The sequence below is a fragment of the Meles meles genome, chromosome 6 (assembly GCF_922984935.1).
Source record: "Meles meles chromosome 6, mMelMel3.1 paternal haplotype, whole genome shotgun sequence".
Lineage (NCBI taxonomy): Eukaryota > Metazoa > Chordata > Mammalia > Carnivora > Mustelidae > Meles > Meles meles.
Window position 1 is genome coordinate 48,450,034 of NC_060071.1, and position 20,208 is coordinate 48,470,241.

A 20,208-nucleotide genomic window follows, 5' to 3' on the forward strand; every position below is an offset into this window, starting at 1 on the left:
GGAGCTGAGAATATAAAGATTAATGAAGCAAAGTACTACCATCAAGCTTATCTTGAGGCAGAGACATGGGGGAAGATAATACAATGTGACAAGTTTTACAATTAGAGCAAAATTCACAAGATGTCAATCTCTTTCTTATCTGATCTAATCTTACAACTACCTGAATTATCTTTCCATCTAGAATACAAACCAGATCATGCCACTCTTCTGTTGTAAAACCCTTGATGATTCTACTCTGCTACCTACAGGATAAAGTCCAAATGCTTTAAGTACCATCCAAACACTTCACAATCTGGCCCCAACCTCCCTGATGGAGCCATCTATTACTACCTTTTACTTCACATCCATTAACCCAGTCATGCTGCTGGGTTAAACAGTTGCTACTCTGATAATGTTTCATGTTCCTACTGCTGGAGAGCCCTTCTTCCTTGTGCCCACCAGTGGAAGTCTTGTCCTATTCTCAAATAATGCTTCCTTTCTGAAATCTTCATTAACCGCTGCTAAAGCAGTTTTTAATATATTATAATAGTTTTCACTTTGTGTTACAATTTGTTTTTTTCTTTCTACCAGTAGACTGAGACAGATTCTTGAGGATAGAAACTACATTTTGTTATTCTATCTTTCCCAAAGTCTAGTAAGTTAGTAATTATTCAAGAAATGTTTGTTAAGGTGCACCTGGGTGGCTTACTCTGTTAACTGTCTGCCTTCCGCTCAGGATATGATCTCGGGCTCCTGGGATCAAGTACCACATCAGGTCCCCTGCTTAGCAGAGAGCTTGCTTCTCCCTCTCCCTCTGCTCTTGCTCGCTCCCTCACCCTCTCTCAAATAAATAATAAAATCTTGAAAGAAAAATGTTTGTTAAATGAATGATGGGGTAGAAACAGGTTTGCAGAGAACCAAAATGTACTAACACTGCATTATTTTCTTTGTTTCTCTACCTGGAATCCAGAGGTCTCCTAAATCAGTGGTACTAAGGCCACTACCTACCATCACCCCCACCCCCCTATAACAGGATCCTGAAGGAGGCTATTTTTTTTTTTTTCCTTCTCTCTTCCCATTCATCTGGCTATCTATCTATCCAATCCACAGATTAACAACAGTAAATAACACAGATAGAATCCCCACCCTCCAAGGGGGTTATATTCAAGTAAGGAGAGACAATTAGCAGGTAAATAAACACAAATAAATCATTTCAGGTAGTGATCAATGTGATGACTAAAATAAAGTGTTTGGGGGCGCCTGGGTGGCTCAGTGGGTTAAGCCTCTGTCTTCAGCTCAGGTCACGATCCCAGGGTTCTGGGATCGAGCCCCACGTCGGGCTCTCTGCTCAGCAGGGAACCTGCTTCCTCCTCTCTCTCTGCCTGCCTCTCTGCCTACTTGTGCTGTCTGTCAAATGAATGAATAAAATCTTTTAAAAAACTAAATAAAATAAAATAAAGTGTTTGGCTTCATAGCTAGGAGAGAAATGTGCCATTTTAAATGGAGGTGGGGAAGAAATCACTGAAGGTTTCTCTGAGAAGGAAAGAAAAGGTAAAGCCTGAAGGATGAGAAGCAACCACCTAACCAAAATTTGGGAGAAAAATTCTGCAGTAGAAGGAACTTTAAGTACAAAAGCTCTGAAAACAGAAATGCATTTGGCTATTTGAGGGCCAGAGAGACAGTGTGGCTAGAAAAAGAAATGAATGTGGAGAAGAAAGCATGGCCTTGTAAGTAGCAGCCTTGGTGAAGGGCCATCTGTACCTGTCTTGAGTTTGCAATTTCTAGTTTATATCATCTGTTGTCTGCACAATCTCCTACTTACGAACATCACACCCGAAGAGCAGTGGAATGGAGTATATAGCATATCCTATTGTTAGGAAGACGTCAAATGATTCTGGAAGTTTGTTTTCTGGTTTCTGTAGATAAAAATGTATTCCTACATACAATGTCATGACAATACGGTCCCAGGGCTAATGAAAACTTGATAAGCACAAAAGACTAAAACCACTTCAAAAGAAAGAGAAGTCTTCTTTCTACTGATTACAAGGCAAGCCAAAATGAGAACTACCAAAATTACCCTAAATTCACATAAGGACTCTGAAATACATATGGGTACAAATTTATCCTTTTAACTCACTAAGTTTTTCTATTCCCATGTAAACTTAAAGATCATCTAATACAAATAGTTAAATAAGACAGATTTCCAGTTTTTACTGACTGAAGTTTTCCTTTACTTTTAGAGAAATCAAACAATTTTATGATGTTCTGAGAAAGCAAGAATTCATGTGCATCAAACTGCCTCTCAGTAGTAATTCTGTGGATGTTTATGTCATACTCTAATTCAACTTACTACTGTGATGTTAGAGCAAAGTCAATCCATTACATAAATGAATATTCACAAAACTAGCTACTAAAACAACTCAGTAGTTGCTAGGAACTCAAGCAGTGTGAAATTACACATCTTACTCCTATTCTCAGTAGCATCTGCTAGATTTGCTAACTCGAACATCGCTAAATATAAAGAGCCTTCCATTACACTAGTGAGGTCTTAAAATTCCAGGCTGCTGGCCTTCTACCAGTAAAAATAAATTCATACTCAGCATCCTTAAATTGAACTGTGCACCCAGTGATCTCTCACTAGTGTAGTGATGCTTCCCTGATTCTCTCTATGGGGGACCAGAGACAACATTTTTCCATTCTTCTGCAGAACAGAAGAAAAGGTGACAAACAATAATCATGTTACCCTTCCATACTCCTGTTCTCCTGTTCCCTCAAGGGGCAGAGTCTCTTACAATGGGTCTTTATAATCATCCATACCCATAACAGCTATGGAGAAAAAGCAAACACTTTAGCCTAAAAGGGAACCTCTTCACATTCTCCAAGCTGATGTCCAACTTCATATAAGATCTTTCATTTTCTCTTCCCAATTCATTTTCTCATTCCCATTTCAGTGACCAGGGAGGGCCACTGAAAAATTTATAAATACCTACTGTACCTTCTTCCCAATTTCACATCTTCAAACTGGTTGGTTTTGTCATTTTTTTCCTCATACTCACAAATTCATACTTGAAATTAAAAAATCCATTTCCCTGGTTGGGAAATAAAATCGAGTAACTTCTCCCTGGAGTTCTAGCTCAATCCTGATGTTGGTATTTCCAGGAAGAAATGCAAACACAGTATCAGTTGGAAAGCCTCTCTGAACAGGAAGTATATCCTTACAGACTAAGTCTGGGTATTACTCATTAAGGATTTATTCCTTATCAGGGGTGGAGTCAGATTTAAAGCAAGACCTTACTCCCTTCTTAGAGTGTGGTTCAAGGACCAACAACATCTAGGTCACCTGAAGTTTGTTAAAAAGAACTTAGGTCTACCTCTCAGACCAACTAAATTAGAATTTTCATTTTATTGATATCTGTATATAGTGCTCCTACATCATAAAATCTCAGAATTGGTGGTAAATTTAAAAGCCTATCATGCACAGAGATGAACCTTGAATACAATTATAACTGATAATGACTATAGTCCCCTTCACAAATTCTTTAGTTCTTATAATAACAAGTCCTCCTTAAGATAATTTCTCATGAAATTATAACTGCTTATGTTAAACACACCAAAGCTGTCATTGCTGGAAGTCACTGATAAAACCAAGTCCTTACCTAATCTGAGCTCTCCGAAGTTCCCACACCCTATCTTCTTGCCAACCCTGAAGTTGGGTCCCACCATAAGAACCCCAGAGGACGTTGAGGTGCCAGACGGTCGGGGACAGTGCGTACTCCTTTGTGCCATGGGTTTAGTTGTCCGTTGTCTTTCATCCTTCTCCCTACCAGAATGGTCCATGATTTTACACCACAGAGTCTCTGCACGAGTAGCCTCAGTCCGTATAATTCTCTTCAATACAAAAGTACGTCCAAATAAACCGTAGTCAGAGAAAAGTAAGGAGATCTTTTGACACCATATTTATGTTTCTAATGTATCTCCAGGAGATGAAAAATCATTGATTTGTTCTTGTAGGGCATGTAGTCTGTGGATCTCAAACATAGGAGGGTATTTTGTAACCTAGGTAAAAATCAAGAAACATAGAGTTAAAAATTAAATTTTAAAACAAATTCAGAAAGTTACCACTAATTAGAATGGATCTTATCCAAAAATGAACAAAGTGGGTAGCTTCCTGAAATGGATTTTGGTTTTATATTCTCCAACAGTTTAGCCATCTGGACTAGTTATTCATCTGGTAGCATAAGCTCGGTAAGCTGCAGACCATGGCAGCTAAGGGAACACGCAAGCCTTTAATATAAAATTCTATCTCTGGGGTGCCTAGGTGGCACAGTAGGTTAAGAATCCAATTCTTGATTTCAGGGTCATGAGTCCAAGTCCTCTGTTGGCCTCCACACTGGGAGTGGAACCTACTTACATACATACATAATATACGTATGTATTTAAGTACATACATATACACATACATAAATGCTATCTTCTAGTACTGTACAACATATGACCCACAAGAAAGCTATTTGCTCCCTTTTTCATCACTGGCCAACAGAAAGAAAAAGTGGGGTTAAGTCTAGTTAAATAAACTGTGGACAATTAAAAGCTCTTCCTTCAATTTTGAATAGAACTTACCACAAATGAATTTCCTTTCCGTCCCACCTCCTCCATCTCCCCACCATTACCAAGCACTGACAGCAACAACACAATCCAATCCAAGTTACTGATGACACAAACTAGTTCTATAAAAAACTTCCCAAAACCCTAGTGATACTAAGCAGTCCTAGACTGAAGCTTTGCAATTGTACTTAATATCCTCTAATTATCTTTGTTGTTTACTAAAAGTCCTTCAAACAGTCTTAGTAAGAGAAGGGAAATAAAACTTAAAATGTTTTAGATAGTTCTGTCTTAACTGGTGCAAGTATGTGTCTTTGTATGAGACACGTCAGGCTAGATTTTCTTCCCTTATAAATTTCTCTGAAGACAGGAAAAAGATGGATCTTAGCCTATCCTATTGAACTAACTACCAAATTTTCATAAATTATCACTAGTGTAATAGTTTCATTTATAAGATTTGGAAAAATGTACTTCCTTATCTATTGCTCTTCATACTTTTCATATGTGTTCACTCGAACAGATGGAGGTTATTTTTATACTTGTCACTAACTTTCTCCATTGCGCTTAAACTCATGAAACATTACGTGGAGTAATCACATACATCATTATCCATGTATACTTGCATGTATGTATAGAAAAACATATAGTACTTGCCAGGTTAGAACCCTGCAAAAATCATGTTCAGCTGAGAAAAGGATGTTTTTAACACCTGCTTGTAGCCCAGAAGAATCACTTTAACTCCCACAAACATGGAAAAAATTTACACTTAAGAAACCAGTTTTCTAATATATGCATGCGACATGAGCATAGTCTAACCTGTAATTATGAAAGATGAATAATATTTAATACTACTTTTATATGGCACTTCTCATTTAAGAAATCAAATTGAACAATTTTTCAAAATCCTATTTCTTTATCACCACCCACTGATCAAACCTATTTTCTACTTCTCTATTGCAAACTCTTTAGCTTGTCATTTGAATTCCTTTACTTTTAAACTCCCTATTTAAATTCTTGTATCAAAAAGTTACATTATTTATGTATATTTTATATTATGCGCGTACATACACACACACAGAGTAATATTATGCAGCCATCAAAAAAGAAATATTGACATTTGCAATGATGGGGATGGAACTAGATGGTATTAGGCTAAGTGAAATAAGTCAATCAGAGAAAGACAATTATCATACGATCTCACTGATAGTGGAATTTTTTTTTTTTATTTGACAGACAGAGATCACAGGTAGGCAGAGAGGCAGGCAGAGAGAGAGGAGGAAGCAGGCTCCCCGCTGAGCAGAGAGCCCAATGCGGGGCTCGATCCCAGGACCCTGAGATCATGACCTGAGCCGAAGGCAGCGGCTTAATCCACTGAGCCACCCAGGCACCCCTGATAGTGGAATTTAAGAAACAAAGCAGAGGATCACAGGGGAAGAGAGGGAAAAATGAAACAAGATGAACCAGAGAGGGAGACAAACCATAAGAGACTCTTAATCTCTATAAACAACTGAAGGTTGCTGGAGTGGAGCGGGGTGGGGGGAAGGGGGTGGCTGGGTGATGGACATTGGGGAGGGTATGTGTTGTGGTGAGTGCTGTGTCTTATGTAAGACTGATGAGTCACAGACCTGTACCCCTAAAGCAAATAATACATTATATGTTAATTAAAAATTAATTTTTTTTTTAAGTTACCACATAAACACAAGGAGCATCCATTGTTGGCCCTTATACCTAGAATGGCCTCTTCTGTCTTAACGGCCTGACTCACATCCTATGACCCTTATGAAACCTTTTATAACCAACTCACCATTAACACTTGGAGCACCACTGTGTATACTATGCATACATTTGCAACTTACCATGTACCAGATTATATTGATATGTATTCCAATATTCCATTTGATTATATGCCTTTTAAGTTAGGGATCTTGTCATATCTCCTTTAGTTTCTTACATATAATTGGTACTTAATAAATACTGAATAACAATTATGATGGTCTTGCTTAATAGAAAACAGATTTTCAATGACATAACCAAATATTTACACAAAATGGTACAAGAGAATACTGATTAACCTTAAAAACTCTTAGAATTCATCTAGAAAGAAGCTGGTATGGTTTCATTTCAAGTCATTAGTGTTAAGACAGGATAGTCAGGCTTTCTATTTCATAAGGATATTAAATGATTTATTTTCAATTAGTAGCAGATAACGTATGAGAAAGTTAGCTCAAGAATCAGGTCAAGGGTGCCTGGGTGGCTCAGTGGGCTAAAGCCTCTGCCTTCGGCTCAGGTCATGATCTCAGGGTCCTGGGATCGAGCCCCGAATTGGGCTCTCTGCTCAGCGGTGAGCCTGCTTCCTCCGCTCTCTCTCTGCTTACCTCTCTGCCTACTTGGGATCTCTCTGTCTGTGTCAAATAAATAAATAAATATCTTAAAAAAAAAAAAAAGAATCAGGTCAAATAGGGGACGCCTGGGTGGCTCCGTCAGTCAAGTGTCTGACTTCAGCTCAGGTCATGATCCTGGGGTTCTGGAATCAAGTCCATATATATGGGCTCCCTGCTTAGCCTGGTTCTCCCTCTGTCTCTGCCTTTCTCCCCTTCTCTCTCTCTGTCTCTCATGAATAAATAAATAAAATCTTTAAAGGAAAAAAAAAAGAACCAGGTCAAAATGAACATCCAAGGTAAATATTAAGTTATACTTTATTTTTAAAAAATGACTTCCAGGGCACCTGGGTGGCTCAGCTGGTTAAGCAACTGCCTTCAGCTCAGGTCATGATCCTTGAGTCCCAGGATCGAGTCCCGCATCGGGCTCCCAGCTCCACGGGGAGTCTGCTTCTCCCTCTGACCTTCTCCCCTCTCATGCTCTCACTCTCTTTCTCTCAAATAAATAAATAAAATATTTTTTAAAAAAATGACTTCCAAAGATAGCAGTAAAAGACAAACTACATGATTGGTCCTTTTTCTTTTTTACAGTAAAAAAGGGGGAGAGAAATTCCACTTTTTTGCACCATACACAAAAATAAACTCAAAATAGATTAAACATCTAAATGTAAGACTTGAAACCAGAGAACTCCTAAAAGCGAACAAAACACACACATACACACAGGGAGGCAGTAAACTTTTGGATATCAGCCTTCAGCAGTATTTTTCTGGATCTGTCTCCTTAGAGGAAGGAAACAAAAGCAAAAATAAATTATTGGGACTAAACTGAAAAGCTTTTCCACAGCAAAGGAAACCATCAACAAAACAAAAAGGTAATCTACTGAATGACAGAAGATATTTACAAATGATATAACCAATAAGGGTTAACACCCAAAATATATGAAGAACTCACATAAATCAATGCCTAAAAACAAAATACCCTGATTAAATAATGGGCAGAAAACCTGAACAGAAATTTCTCCAAAGAAGACAAGGTGACATATGAAAAGAGGCTCAATAACACTAATCAGGGAAATGCAAATCAAAACCACAATGAGATATCCCCTCACAGCAGTCAGAATACCCAGTACCAAAAAGACAAGAATGGGGCACTTGGTTGGCTCAATCAGCAAAGCATGCAACTCTTGATCTCAGGGTCGTGAGTTCAAGACTCACGTTCAGTGTAGAGATTACTTAGAAATAAAATCTTGGGGCACCTGGGTGGCTCAGTTGGTTAAGCATCTGCCGTTGGCTCAGGTTATGAGTCTGGGGTCCCAGGATCAAGCCCAGGTCAGGCTCCCTGATCAGCAGGGAGTCTGCTTCTTCCTTTCCCTCTCTCCCTTCCCCCTGCTTCTGTGCTCTCTCTCTTCCTATCTCAAATACATAAAATCCTTAAAAAATAAAATAAAATCTTAAAAAAAAAGATATGCCAACAAGCATTGGCAAGAATGTGGAGAAAAAGAAACCCCTGTACACTGTTCTTGGGAATGTAAATGGGTGTAACAACTCTGGAAAACAGTATGGAGATTCCTTTAAAAATTAAAAACAGAAATACCATATGACCCAGTAATCCACTTCTGCGTATTTACCTGAAGAAAACAAAAACACTAATTCAGAAAGATACATATACCCCATGTCTACTGTAGCATTATTTACAATAGCCAAGATGTGGAAGCAACCTAAGTTTCCATCGATAGATGAATGGATAAAGAAGATGGGTGGGGTGTGTGTGTGTAATGAAATATAAGTTATTTAAGGGGCGCCTGGGTGGCTCAGTGGGTTAAAGCCTCTGCCTTCGGCTCAGGTCATGGTCCCGGGGTCCTGGGATCGAGCCCCGCATCGGGCTCTCTGCTTGGCAGGGAGCCTGCTTCCTCCTCTCTCTCTCTATGCCTGCCTCTCTCCCTACTTGTGATCTCTATCTGTCAAATAAATAAATAAAATATTTAAAAGAATGGAATCTTGGGGCGCCTGGGTGGCTCAGTGGGCTAAAGCCTCTGCCTTCCGCTCAGGTCATGATCCCAGCGTCCTGGGATCGAGCCGGCATCGGGCTCTCTGCTCAGTGGGGAGCCTGCTTCCTCTTCTCTCTCTGCCTGCCTCTCTGCCTCTTGTGATCTCTGTCAAATAAATAAATAATATCTTTTTTTAAGAATATTTTATTTATTTGACAGAGAGAAATCACAACTAAGCAGAGAGGCAGGCAGAGAGAGAGCAGGAAGCAGGCTCCCCGCGGAGCAGAGAGCCTGATGTGGGGCTCAATCCCAGGACCCTGGGATCATGACCTGAACCGAAGGCAGAGGCTTTAACCCACTGAGCCACCCAGGCGCCCAAATAAAATCTTTAAAAAAAAAAAGGAATCTTGCCAGTTTGTGACAACATGTATGGACCTAGAAGCTATTATATTAAGTGAAATAAGGCAGAGAAAGACAAATTATTTTTATATTTTATATTTATATATATTTATATTATATATATTTATTATTTTATTTTTATATTTTATATATATTACTTCACTTATATGTGGAATCTAAAAAACAAAACAAATGAACAAATAAACAGATTCATAAATACAGAGAACAAACTGGTGGTTGCCATAGGGAAGGGAGATTCAGGGATGAGCAAAATAGGTGAAGGAAATTAAGAGGTACAAACTTCCAGTTATAAAATAAGTAGGTCAACAAGGATGAAAAGTACAGCATAAGGAATGTAGTCAATAATATTGTAGTAACTTCATATGGTGACAGATGGTAACCACACTTAGTGTGGTGAGCATTTCATAATGCAAGTAATTGCTGAATCACTATGTTGTACACCTGGAACAAATACTGTATGTCAACTATATGTTAATAAAAAATGACAGAGGGAGAGATATATAAATGCAATAAAATGTTTCTTTTTCTAGTAAATAAGCCATTTTGCAACTACTTGTAGCTTATTAAACATATAAATGCTATGATAAATTTTTACAATCATGCCAGCAAGTTCTTAACTTGCTAAAGTCTAGGGGCACCTGGGTGGCTCAGTCAGCTAAGCATCTGCCTTTGGCTCAGGTCATGATCCCAGTGTCCTGGGGCTGAGTCCCACATCCGGCTCACTGCTCAGCAGGGAGCCTGTTTCTCCCTCTCCCTCTGCCTGATACTCCCCTTGGTTGTGTTCTCTATCTGTCAAATAAATAAAATTTTGGGGAAAAAAAGAAGCTTAATTCTAATAGTTTCTATGAATTTAAGCATGCTTGAATTAAGAGGAAATACATTTTTTCAAGTATAACACTGCAAGCATTCTTTATAATCAAAAGTTATAATTCATTTCAGGAACTGGTTTACCGCTTCCCAGAAGGCATCACTTCATCAATAAAGCCACACTTACTGAATAAAAACAGATTTACATGCACAACTTCCTTGACTGGGAAATTATAAGAATTCTCCAGTAGGTTAAAGAATTATTGCTAATAGTAAAATGAAAAAATCCAATTCATCAAACTGCAGGTAGGGAACTGATGCCAAATCTGCTGGTTTATGACACAGTTGAAGAAATGACTATCTTCAACAGTGGTCAGTGAAAAGTTTTCCTAGAAGATATCTAGAAGACATCTTAGAGCATTCTATCACATTGAAATGGGAGAAACTTTTCTGGTACCTATCACCCTGAGGCAACATCCAAAAGAAATAGGCTAAAACCAAGGGGTCATCTGGCTCGAAGTCACTCTCTTATAAAGGCAACAATGAATGCATGCTTTGTGGAAGAGACAGGCAGCGTCCTCTATCATGAATGAAATGACTTAAGTGATTTTATTGCTTTACGTAAGAGTATTTTGAGAAGCCGTGTGAAGTCTAAAAAAAATTAAGTCATATTATAAAACCACCAAAGAAAACGTTTAAAGAATTACAGCTGTGAGTCTGTTAAGAGAAAATAAATCACTGAATTACAGTTTGTTATTTCAGATTCTCATATATTGGCACCACCAAAATGAGGTATGTAAATATTTAAATTTTAAAGTCAAAACATACAGTTTTTGTTGATAGTCAAGACAAAAGATACTCAAGCCTTCTAAGTCTCTCTCTTCTGATATAAATTACGATGAAATTGCTTAGAGGTGTAGGATTGCTAGATTGTATGGTAAGTGAATGCTTAAAGAGTCTCTGAAGTGACCATACTTTTCTGCTGTTCCTCCATCTACTGGCTTTGGTGCAAAGGTTTACAGCCTCTCGGTCACAAGTTTCAGCTTCAGACATCATTTCTCACTCCAGTATCCAAAACAAAAATCAAAGGGCAGGGGCACCTGGGTGGTTCAGTCATTAAAGCATCTGCTTTAGGCTCAGGTCATGGGCCTCACATGGGGCTCCCTGCTCCGTGGGAAGCCTGCTTCTCCCTCTCCCACTCCCCGTTCCCTCTCTTGCTGTCTCTCGCTGTCAAATAAATAAATAAAATCTTAAAAAAAAAAAAAAAGAAAGAAAGAAAGGGCAAGAGCAAAAAGACTTTCTCATCATGTATCTGCTTCTTGGTAAGGATGAAAATTCTTCCCAGAGCCCAAAGCAAAATTCCCCTCCTGTTAAGTGGCCAAGAGTGAATACCACAATCCCTGAAATTCCCACTGTAAGCTCCTCAAAGAATGACATCAAGCCTAACCTGATGTTTAGAACACAGGATAAGTTGGGGCACCTAGGTGGCTCAGTCACTTAAGCATCTGCCCTGAGGTCATGATCTCAGTCCTGGGACTGAGCCCCGAGTTGGGCTCCCTGCTCAGTCAGTCTCCCTGCTCACTGGGGAGTGCTTCTTCCTCTGCCCATGCTCTTTCAAATAAACAAACAAAATCTTAAAAAAAAAAAAAAGAACACAGGATAAGTTTCAAGAGTGGTATCATACTGAAAGAGGTACTGAGTAAATATTCAGTAAAAATGGTATCTGCATGTGTGCATATGCTTGTGTGTGAGTGTGCTAAAAGACTATCAAAAATTACAGAATAAAAAAATCAAAAGACAAATTAAGGACAAATAAAAGTCTTATAACTCATTTTAGCTTAAAAGAAAAAAGGACACTAAGAATATCACTTTAATTAATCTAAATGACCAAAATTGATTTATTTTAGTCACAATACATTTCAGGAGTGTTATTATTAAAGGGAAGAACAATGTTTAGTATCAGGTTCTGATACTATTACTGTTTCTCTTTTCCACCAATTCCAATTATTAATGTCTCCCAAATGTTTCCTATTCTTACCACCCTACCCTCACTGTTCAGTCTATTCTCATCTAATGATTACTTTTCAGTTTTATTTAAGATCACACTCTCAACAATTTCAAATATAAAATAAAATATTAACTACAGTCACCATGCAGTACATTACATCCCCAGAACTTAATTATCTTCTAACTCCAAGTTTGTGCAGAAGTCTCCCCGTGTCTCCCTTAACCAGTTTCAGTTACCTACGGTAAACTTCCATCCGGGAGCAGGTAATCTTCCTTCTGCTCTTTCATCAGAAAGTTAAGAGAAGCCTAGGGCTACGTCACAATGCCTGTGTCACTCCACTTCATCTCATCATGTAAAGCACTTGACCATCTCATAACGTCACAAGAATAAGAAGGAGAGGGGTGCCTGGGTGGGTTTGGCTCCAGTCATGATCCTGGCCGCCAGGATGGAGCCCCACATCAGGCTCCCTGCTCAGTGGGGAGTCTGCTTCTCTCTCTCTCTCTCTCTACCACTCCCCCTGCTTGTGCACTCTCTCTCAAATAAAATCTTAAAAAATAATAATAATAAAAAGGGGAACACAGGAGAGTAAGATCATCTATTTAGTATATTGTTATAACTGTTCTACTTGTCAGTTGTTGATCTCCTACTGTGCCTAACTGATAAAAGTTATCACAGGTATGTAATACAGGAAAAAACAGTATATATAGGGTACAGTACAATCCATGATTTCAGGCATCCATTGGGGGTCTTGAAACTTATCTATCACAGGTAAGGTGGGGGACTACTGTACCTTTCAACTACCTTTACAACCCCCCTATACCTACTATTACCCCTGCTTCCTGCCTCAGGCAACTCCAATCTGCTGCTCTGAGTTCAGGTTTTTTAGATTCCATGTATGTGGGTCATACAGTATTTTGTCTTTCTCTGTCTTATTTCACTTAGCATAATGCCCTCAAGGCCCATGTTAATCTTAAATCATCCACAAACAGTGATAATTTTACTTCTTCATTTCCAATTTAGATGCCTTTTGATTTCTTTCTTTCTTTAAGTAGGCTCCATGCCTAGCATGGGGCCCAATGGAGGGGTTGAATTCACAACCTTCAATCAAGCCCTGAGCTAAGATCAAGAATAAGACACTTAGGGGCGCCTGGGTGGCTCAGTGGGTTAAAGCCTCTGCCTTCAGCTCAAGTCATGATACCAGGGTCCTGAGATCAAGCCCCGCATCAGGTTCTCTGCTCAGCAGGGAGCCTGCTTCCACCTCTCTCTTTCTCTGCCTACTTGTGATCTCTGTCTGTCAAATAAATAAATAAAATCTTAAAAAAAAAAAAAAAAAAGCCTCTGCCTTCAGCTCAGGTCATGATCCCAGGGTCCTGGGATCAAGCCCCACATCGGGCTCTCTGCTCAGCAGGGAGCCTGCTTCCTCCTCTCTCTCTGCCTGCTTCTCTGCCTACTTGTGATCTCTGTCTGTCAAATAAATAAAAATCTTTAAAAAAAAAAAAAAAGAGTAAGACACTTAATCAACTGAGCCATCCAGGCACCCCTTGATTTCTTTTTCTTGACTAACTGCTCCGGCAAGGACTTCCAATACTATGCTGATTTCTTCTTTGACCCATTGGTTATTCAGTAGAATGCTGTTTAATCTCCACATACTTCTGAATTTTCCATTTTTCCTTGTAATTGATTTTTACTTTCATGCCATTGTGGTCAGAAAAGATGCTTGAGCGGCGCCTTAGGTGGCTCAGTTGGTTAAACATCTTCCTTTGGCTCAGGATAAGATCACAGGGGTCCTGGATCCAGCCCCATTTTGGGCTCCCTGCTCAATGAGAAGTCTGCTTCTCCCTCTCTCTCTGCCTCTCCCCATGGCTCATGCTCTGTCAAATAAATAAATAAAATCTAAAAAAGAAAAGAAAAGAGAAGATGCTTGATATGCTTTAAGTCTTCTTAAGTTTATTAAGTCTTGTTTTGTGACCTAACATATTATCTATCCTGGAGATATTCTGTGTATGTTAAAAAGAATGGGTATTCTGCTGTCAAGTGGAACACTGTGTAAATATCTATTAAGTCCGTCTGGTCTAGCATACACTTTAAGTCCAATGTTTACTTACTGAATATCTGTCTGAATGATCCATCCACTATTGAAAGTGGGGTACTGAAGTCCCCTATCATTATTATGTTGCCATCTATTTCTCCCTATTATTGTTTATTTTATATATATTTAAGAGCTCCTATGTTGGGTGCATAAATATTTGCAAAGTTATATCATCTTGTTGGACTGACAACATGTTGGACTGACAACATTACCATTATAATGACCTTGTTCTTATTAGAGAATTTGTCTTAAAGCCCATTTTGTCTGATGTCAGTATAGCTACCACTGCTTTTTGGTTTCAATTTGTATGGAGTATCTTTTAACATCTCTTAACTTTCAGTTTGTGTGTGTCCTTAAAGCAGATGTCTCCTGTAGGCAGCATATAGTTGGGTCTTATCTTTTCATCCATTAACCAACTTTATGTCTTTTGATTGGAGAAATTTAGTACATTTATATTTAAAGTCATTATTGATATATATGGACTTACTATTACCATTTTGTTAACTATTTTTTTAGCTGTTTTATAGTTCCTTTCTTCTTTTCTGTTCCCTTTGTCTCTTCCTTTATGACTCGATTATTTTATTTAGTGTGTGCTTAGATTCCTTTCACTTTCTCTTTTGTGTATCTTACAAGTTTCAGTTTTGTAGTTGTAATGAGGCTTATATAAAAATACATTTACAACAGTCTATTTTAAGCTGGTAACAGCTTAAAATGTACACTAAAGCTCTATATTTTTTACACACCCCCTCACTTTGTTTTCTATGGCACAATTTACATCTTTTTACCTTGTATACCTGTTAAAAAATTATTGTAGCTTGTTATTTTTACTACTTACTCTTTTAACCTTTATACTAGATTTATAAGTGATTTACCCACCACCATTACAATATTAGAGAATGTTGAATTTAACTATATATTTAACTTTACCAGTGAGATTTATACACTCATGTTTTCCTGTTAGTAATTACCATGCTTTAGTTTCAGCTTGAAAAAGTTCCTTTAACATTTCTTTTAAGACGGTCTAGTGGTGATGAACTCCTTCAATATTTGATTGTCTGGAAAATTCTTCAACACTCCTTTAATTCTAAAGGATTTCTAACCTCAGTGACTGACATTATGACCATTATTTTTAAGACTTTATCAAGTAAATCACTTATCTCTGTTTCTGAGTTTTATCTTGTTCTTTTGTTCAGAAAAGATTCCTCTGTTTTTTCATTCTCCTTGACTCTGTTGGTTTCTGTGTACTGGATAAAACAACCACCTCTCCCAGTCTAGACAGAGTAGTCTCCTGTAGATAAACCTTACTGCTCAGCCAGGTCCTAGGTCCTAGCTGTTTCTCAAATCTTTGTGATTGTCCAAAGCCACCTTCTTTGTTCTTGCCAACACATGTCAATGACCCAAAGGGGAGGACCTGGGATGCCTGGGTGGTTCAGTCAGTTAAGCGACTGCCTTCAGGTCAGGTCATGAGACTGGGGTCCTGGGATAGAGTCAGGCATTGGACTCCATGCTCAGCGGGGAGCCTGCTTCTCCCTCTGCCTCTGCCTGCCACTCTGCCTGCTTGTGCTCTCTCTCTCTCTCTGACAAATAAATAAATAAAATCTTTTAAAACAACAACAACAAAACCAAATGGGAGGATTTAAGTCAGCATTTCCATGAAGGCTATTTAGAAGCTGGACCTTCAGGCAGCAGCTTTTAAAGAATGAGAGTAGGGGCGCCTGGGTGGCTCAGTGGGTTAAGCTGCTGCCTTCGGCTCAGGTCATGATCCTGGGATCGAGTCCCGCATCGGGCTCTCTGCTCAGCAGGGAGCCTGCTTCTCTCTCTCTCTCTGCCTGCCTCTCTGCCTACTTGTGATCTCTCTCTGTCAAATAAAAATTTTAAAAAAATGATAATAAATAAATAAAAAGAATGAGAGTAGATCTTTCAGGGAGACTGAGACCAGAGCTTTTTAATCTGCTCCCTCTGCATTGAGCCGTCAGGGTTACAGTCAGTTAAAAACTGTTTGTTATAGTCTTGTGGGACTCATAAACACAAGCTCTGCAGCCACTAGAGCCAGGCAACCATGGGGGTGCAACCCCAGGCAACAGCCACAAAAGCCTGGGCACCAGATGAGACTGTACAGATTCATTCTAAGGAGACACTGGTGACATGCAATGGGCCAGAGTCCCCTATCAGGTTCCTTGCTCAGTGGGGAGACCGCTTCTCCTTTTGCCCTGCTCCCCCACTCATCTCCCTTTCTCTCAAGAATAAATAAATAAAATCTTAGAAAGAAAGAAAGAAAAGGCAAAAGAACCAGAATAGGGCGCCTGGGTGGCTCAGTGGGTTAAGCCGCTGCCTTCGGCTCAGGTCATGATCTCGGGGTCCTGGGATCGAGTCCCACATTGGGCTCTCTGCTCAGCAGGGAGCCTGCTTCCCTCTCTCTCTCTCTGCCTGCCCTCTATCTACTTGTGATCTCTCTCTGTCAAATAAATAAATAAAATCTTAAAAAAAAAAAAGAACCAGAATAGCCAACACACATTTCAAAGAGAAGAACAAAGTCGTAGGACTAACACTACTCAACTTTAAGACTCACTATAAAGCTACCATAATCAAGACAGTGTGGTACAAGTAAAAGAATACACAAATAGATCAATGGAACAGAACAGAAGGCCCAGAAATAGGCCCACACGAATATAATCAAACTGCTCTTTGACAAAGGAGCAAAAGCAATACAGTGGAGGATTATCTCTTCTAAAATTGGTCCTGGAAAAAATGGATACTACATGCAAAAAAGTGAATCTACACACAGACTTCACACCTATCACAAAAATTAACTCAAAATGAAGGGTAGCTCTAAATGGAAAACAGAAAACTATAAAACTATTAGAATGTATAATAGAGAAAATCTAAGTGACCTTGGGTTTGGCAATGATTTCTCGGATCCACCACCAAAAGTGCAATCCATGAAAGAAAAATTGGTAAGCTGGACTTAATTAAAATTAAAAACTTCAAAAAATAAAAAAAAATAAATTAAAAAAATAAAATTAAAAACTTCTGCACTGCAAAAGTCATTGTTAAAAGAACAAAAAGATAAGCTACAGACTTGGCGAAATATTCACAAAACAAATACCTGAAAAAGGACTCTTACCCAAAATTTAAAAAAAAAATTAAAAAATAAAAAATAAAAAACCAAAAAAACTTGAAAATGAACAACAAAATAAACCCAATTTAAAAATGAGCAAACGGGGGCACCTGGCTGGCTGGTTCAGTTGGTAGAGCATGTGACTCTTGATATCAGGGTTCTGGGTTCAAGCCCCACACTGGATGTAGAGCTTAATTTAAAAAAAGAAAAAGAAAATGGGCAAAGAATCTGAACAAACACCTCACAAAGACATACAAATCACAAAAATGAAAAGATGCTCAACATCATACGCCATTAAGGAATTGCAAATTCAAATAAGGTATTACTACACTATTAGGATGGAAAGTACAAAACACTGATAACACCAAATGCTGGTGAGGATATGGAGCAACAAGAACTCTCATTCATTGTTGGTTGGAATGCAAAATGGTACAGCCACAGTGGAAGGCAGTTTGGCAGCTTCTTTCAAAGCTAAACATATTCTTACCATATGATCCAGTAGTCCTTGGTACTTATTCAAAAGAACTGACAACTTAAAGGCCATACAAAAACTTTTACATAATGTTTATAGCAGCTAAACATAGTAAATGTTTTTATCTGAAATCGCCAAAAAGTGGAACCATTCAAGGTATCTTTCAATAAATGAATGGATAAACTACGATACAGCCATGCAAAGGAATATTATTCAGCAATAAAAATAAATGAAGTATCAAGCCATGAAAAGAAATAGGGGAACATTCAAAGAACAGTCACTAAGTGAAGGAAGCCAATCTGAAAATATTATATACTATATGATTCCAAGTATATGACATTCTGGAAAAGGAAAAAATATGGAGATAGTAAAAAGAACAGTAATTGCTACATATTCAGGAGACAAAGGGAGAAAGGGATGAAAAGGCAGAGGGGATTTTTGGAGCAATGAAACTAATCTATAAAATACTGTAATGGTAGATACATCATTATGTGCTTGTCAAAACCCATAAAATATATAACACAAGGATTGGATTCTATAAACTATGGGCTTTAGTTAATTATAATACAGTCAACCCTTGAATAGCACAGGTCTACTTATAAGGGATTGTTTTTTATAAATACAGTATAATGTTATAAACATATTATCTCTTCCTTATGATTTTAATATTTTCTCTAGCTTACTTTAAGAATACAGTATAGGGGGCACCTGGGTGGCTCAGTGGGTTAAAGCCTCTGCCTTCGGCTCAGGTCATGATCCCAGGGTCCTGGGATGAGCCCCGCATTGGGCTCTCTGCTCAGCAGGGAGCCTGCTTTCTCCTCTCTCTCTGCCTGCCTCTCTGCCTACTTGTGATCTCTCTCTGTCAAATAAATAAATAAAATCTTAAAAAAAAAAAAAAAAGAATACAGTATATAATACATACAACACACTATGTTATTAGTTATTTATGTTATTATTAACTATGTTATTAGTGAGGCTCCTTGTCAACAACAGACTAGCAGTAGTTTTTGAGAAGTCAAAAGTTATAAGTAGATTCTCAGCTGCACTGGAGGGCTGGCATCCCTAACCCCCACACTAATCAAAGGTCAACTATAATTTTAAATAAGCATGTATTATTTTTAGTTATTTAAAAAAAAATCATTAGATTAAAAATTCCCTCAATTTTCTAACACAAACCAGCAGAAACATGTCTGCAAAGTTACCTATCTTTACATTACCTTCTTCCTATCTCATACAGAATAGGTGGTCCTCTCACCCAAGGCAAGTAACTTATAAACTTTACTGTATCATCTCTCTCACCTGTACCTTTATCCTCTTCCTCTCTCCTGATCCCCTACAATGAGCACCAAACATGTTCAAAACATTCCCATTAAAAATATAAGACACAACACCCATACCTTGATCATTATTTCTGGTCCAGCTACCATTCTCTTTCCCATGGGCCCAACCAAACTGAAGAGCTGTCCTCACTCACAGTTTCTATTTCCTTATTACTGAACACTGTGTAATAGGGCTTTTAATCCCATCCCCCCAAACCATTTTTACCTTTCTTTTCAGGTAAACCGCACCTTTGAGGTTAAATCTGAGGAACACTGTTCAGTCCATATCTTTTTCATCTCCTTGCACTGGTGGGTGGCCTTTTGCTCTTATTTTAAACAATTTTTCCCCTTTGAGTTCATGCTGTCACTCTCTTTTGTCTTTCTATATCTCTGACTGATCCTTTTATTTTTTTAAGGTAGGCTCCTGGGCTTGGATCTGAACACACGACTTGAACTCACTACCCTGAGATCAAGACCTGAGCTGAGATCAAGAGTCAGACCCTCAACCCCGTGAACCACCCACCCTAACTGCTCCTTTACTCAGCCTGTCCTTAAATGGTTTCATTTCCTCTGAATACTGGGTCAAGCCTCTCTTCTCACTCAATACAACTTCATGGATTCCAGTCATGCATGCATTCAACATAAATGTATTAAGCATTTATTATGTAAAAGACACTGTGCCGCTGCCCCCACTCCCCCACGTGCACTGGTACATTATTCTAAGCATTCGTATCATATGTTCATTTACATGCTGATACACCCTAATTTACATTTCCAGCCCTTCTCCAGAGGTTGAGATCTATATGGTCAGAAGTATACTTAATTTTTCTACCTAAACATAAAAAATGCCGATACTTCAAACTGAACAGTTCCAACTGAACTCATCTCTTGGCTCCCATTTCTCCCACCACCTTCTCCCCAAGAAAATTTGAAACCTACATTCTTCTCTTGGATCTCATTTCAAAGCACAATACTACTAACCATCGACCTCAAGACCTAAACAAGAGACAAAAGAACTGTCAGTTTTA

At 38.5% G+C, this 20,208-nt stretch overlaps 1 protein-coding gene across 6 annotated transcripts in view; it reads right to left on the bottom strand.

The window, feature by feature from the left end:
• The window catches only part of CSNK1G1 (casein kinase 1 gamma 1), a 191,892-nt gene that overhangs the window by 106,857 nt on the left and 64,827 nt on the right, over nucleotides 1–20,208 (bottom strand). For all 6 annotated transcript variants that reach the window (XM_046008581.1, XM_046008578.1, XM_046008580.1 and 3 more), the window contains one exon: nucleotides 3,636–4,035. In XM_046008581.1, coding sequence (XP_045864537.1) covers nucleotides 3,636–3,816 — 181 coding nt within the window. In that variant the 5' untranslated portion in view covers nucleotides 3,817–4,035. The remainder of the gene's footprint in view (nucleotides 1–3,635; nucleotides 4,036–20,208) is intronic.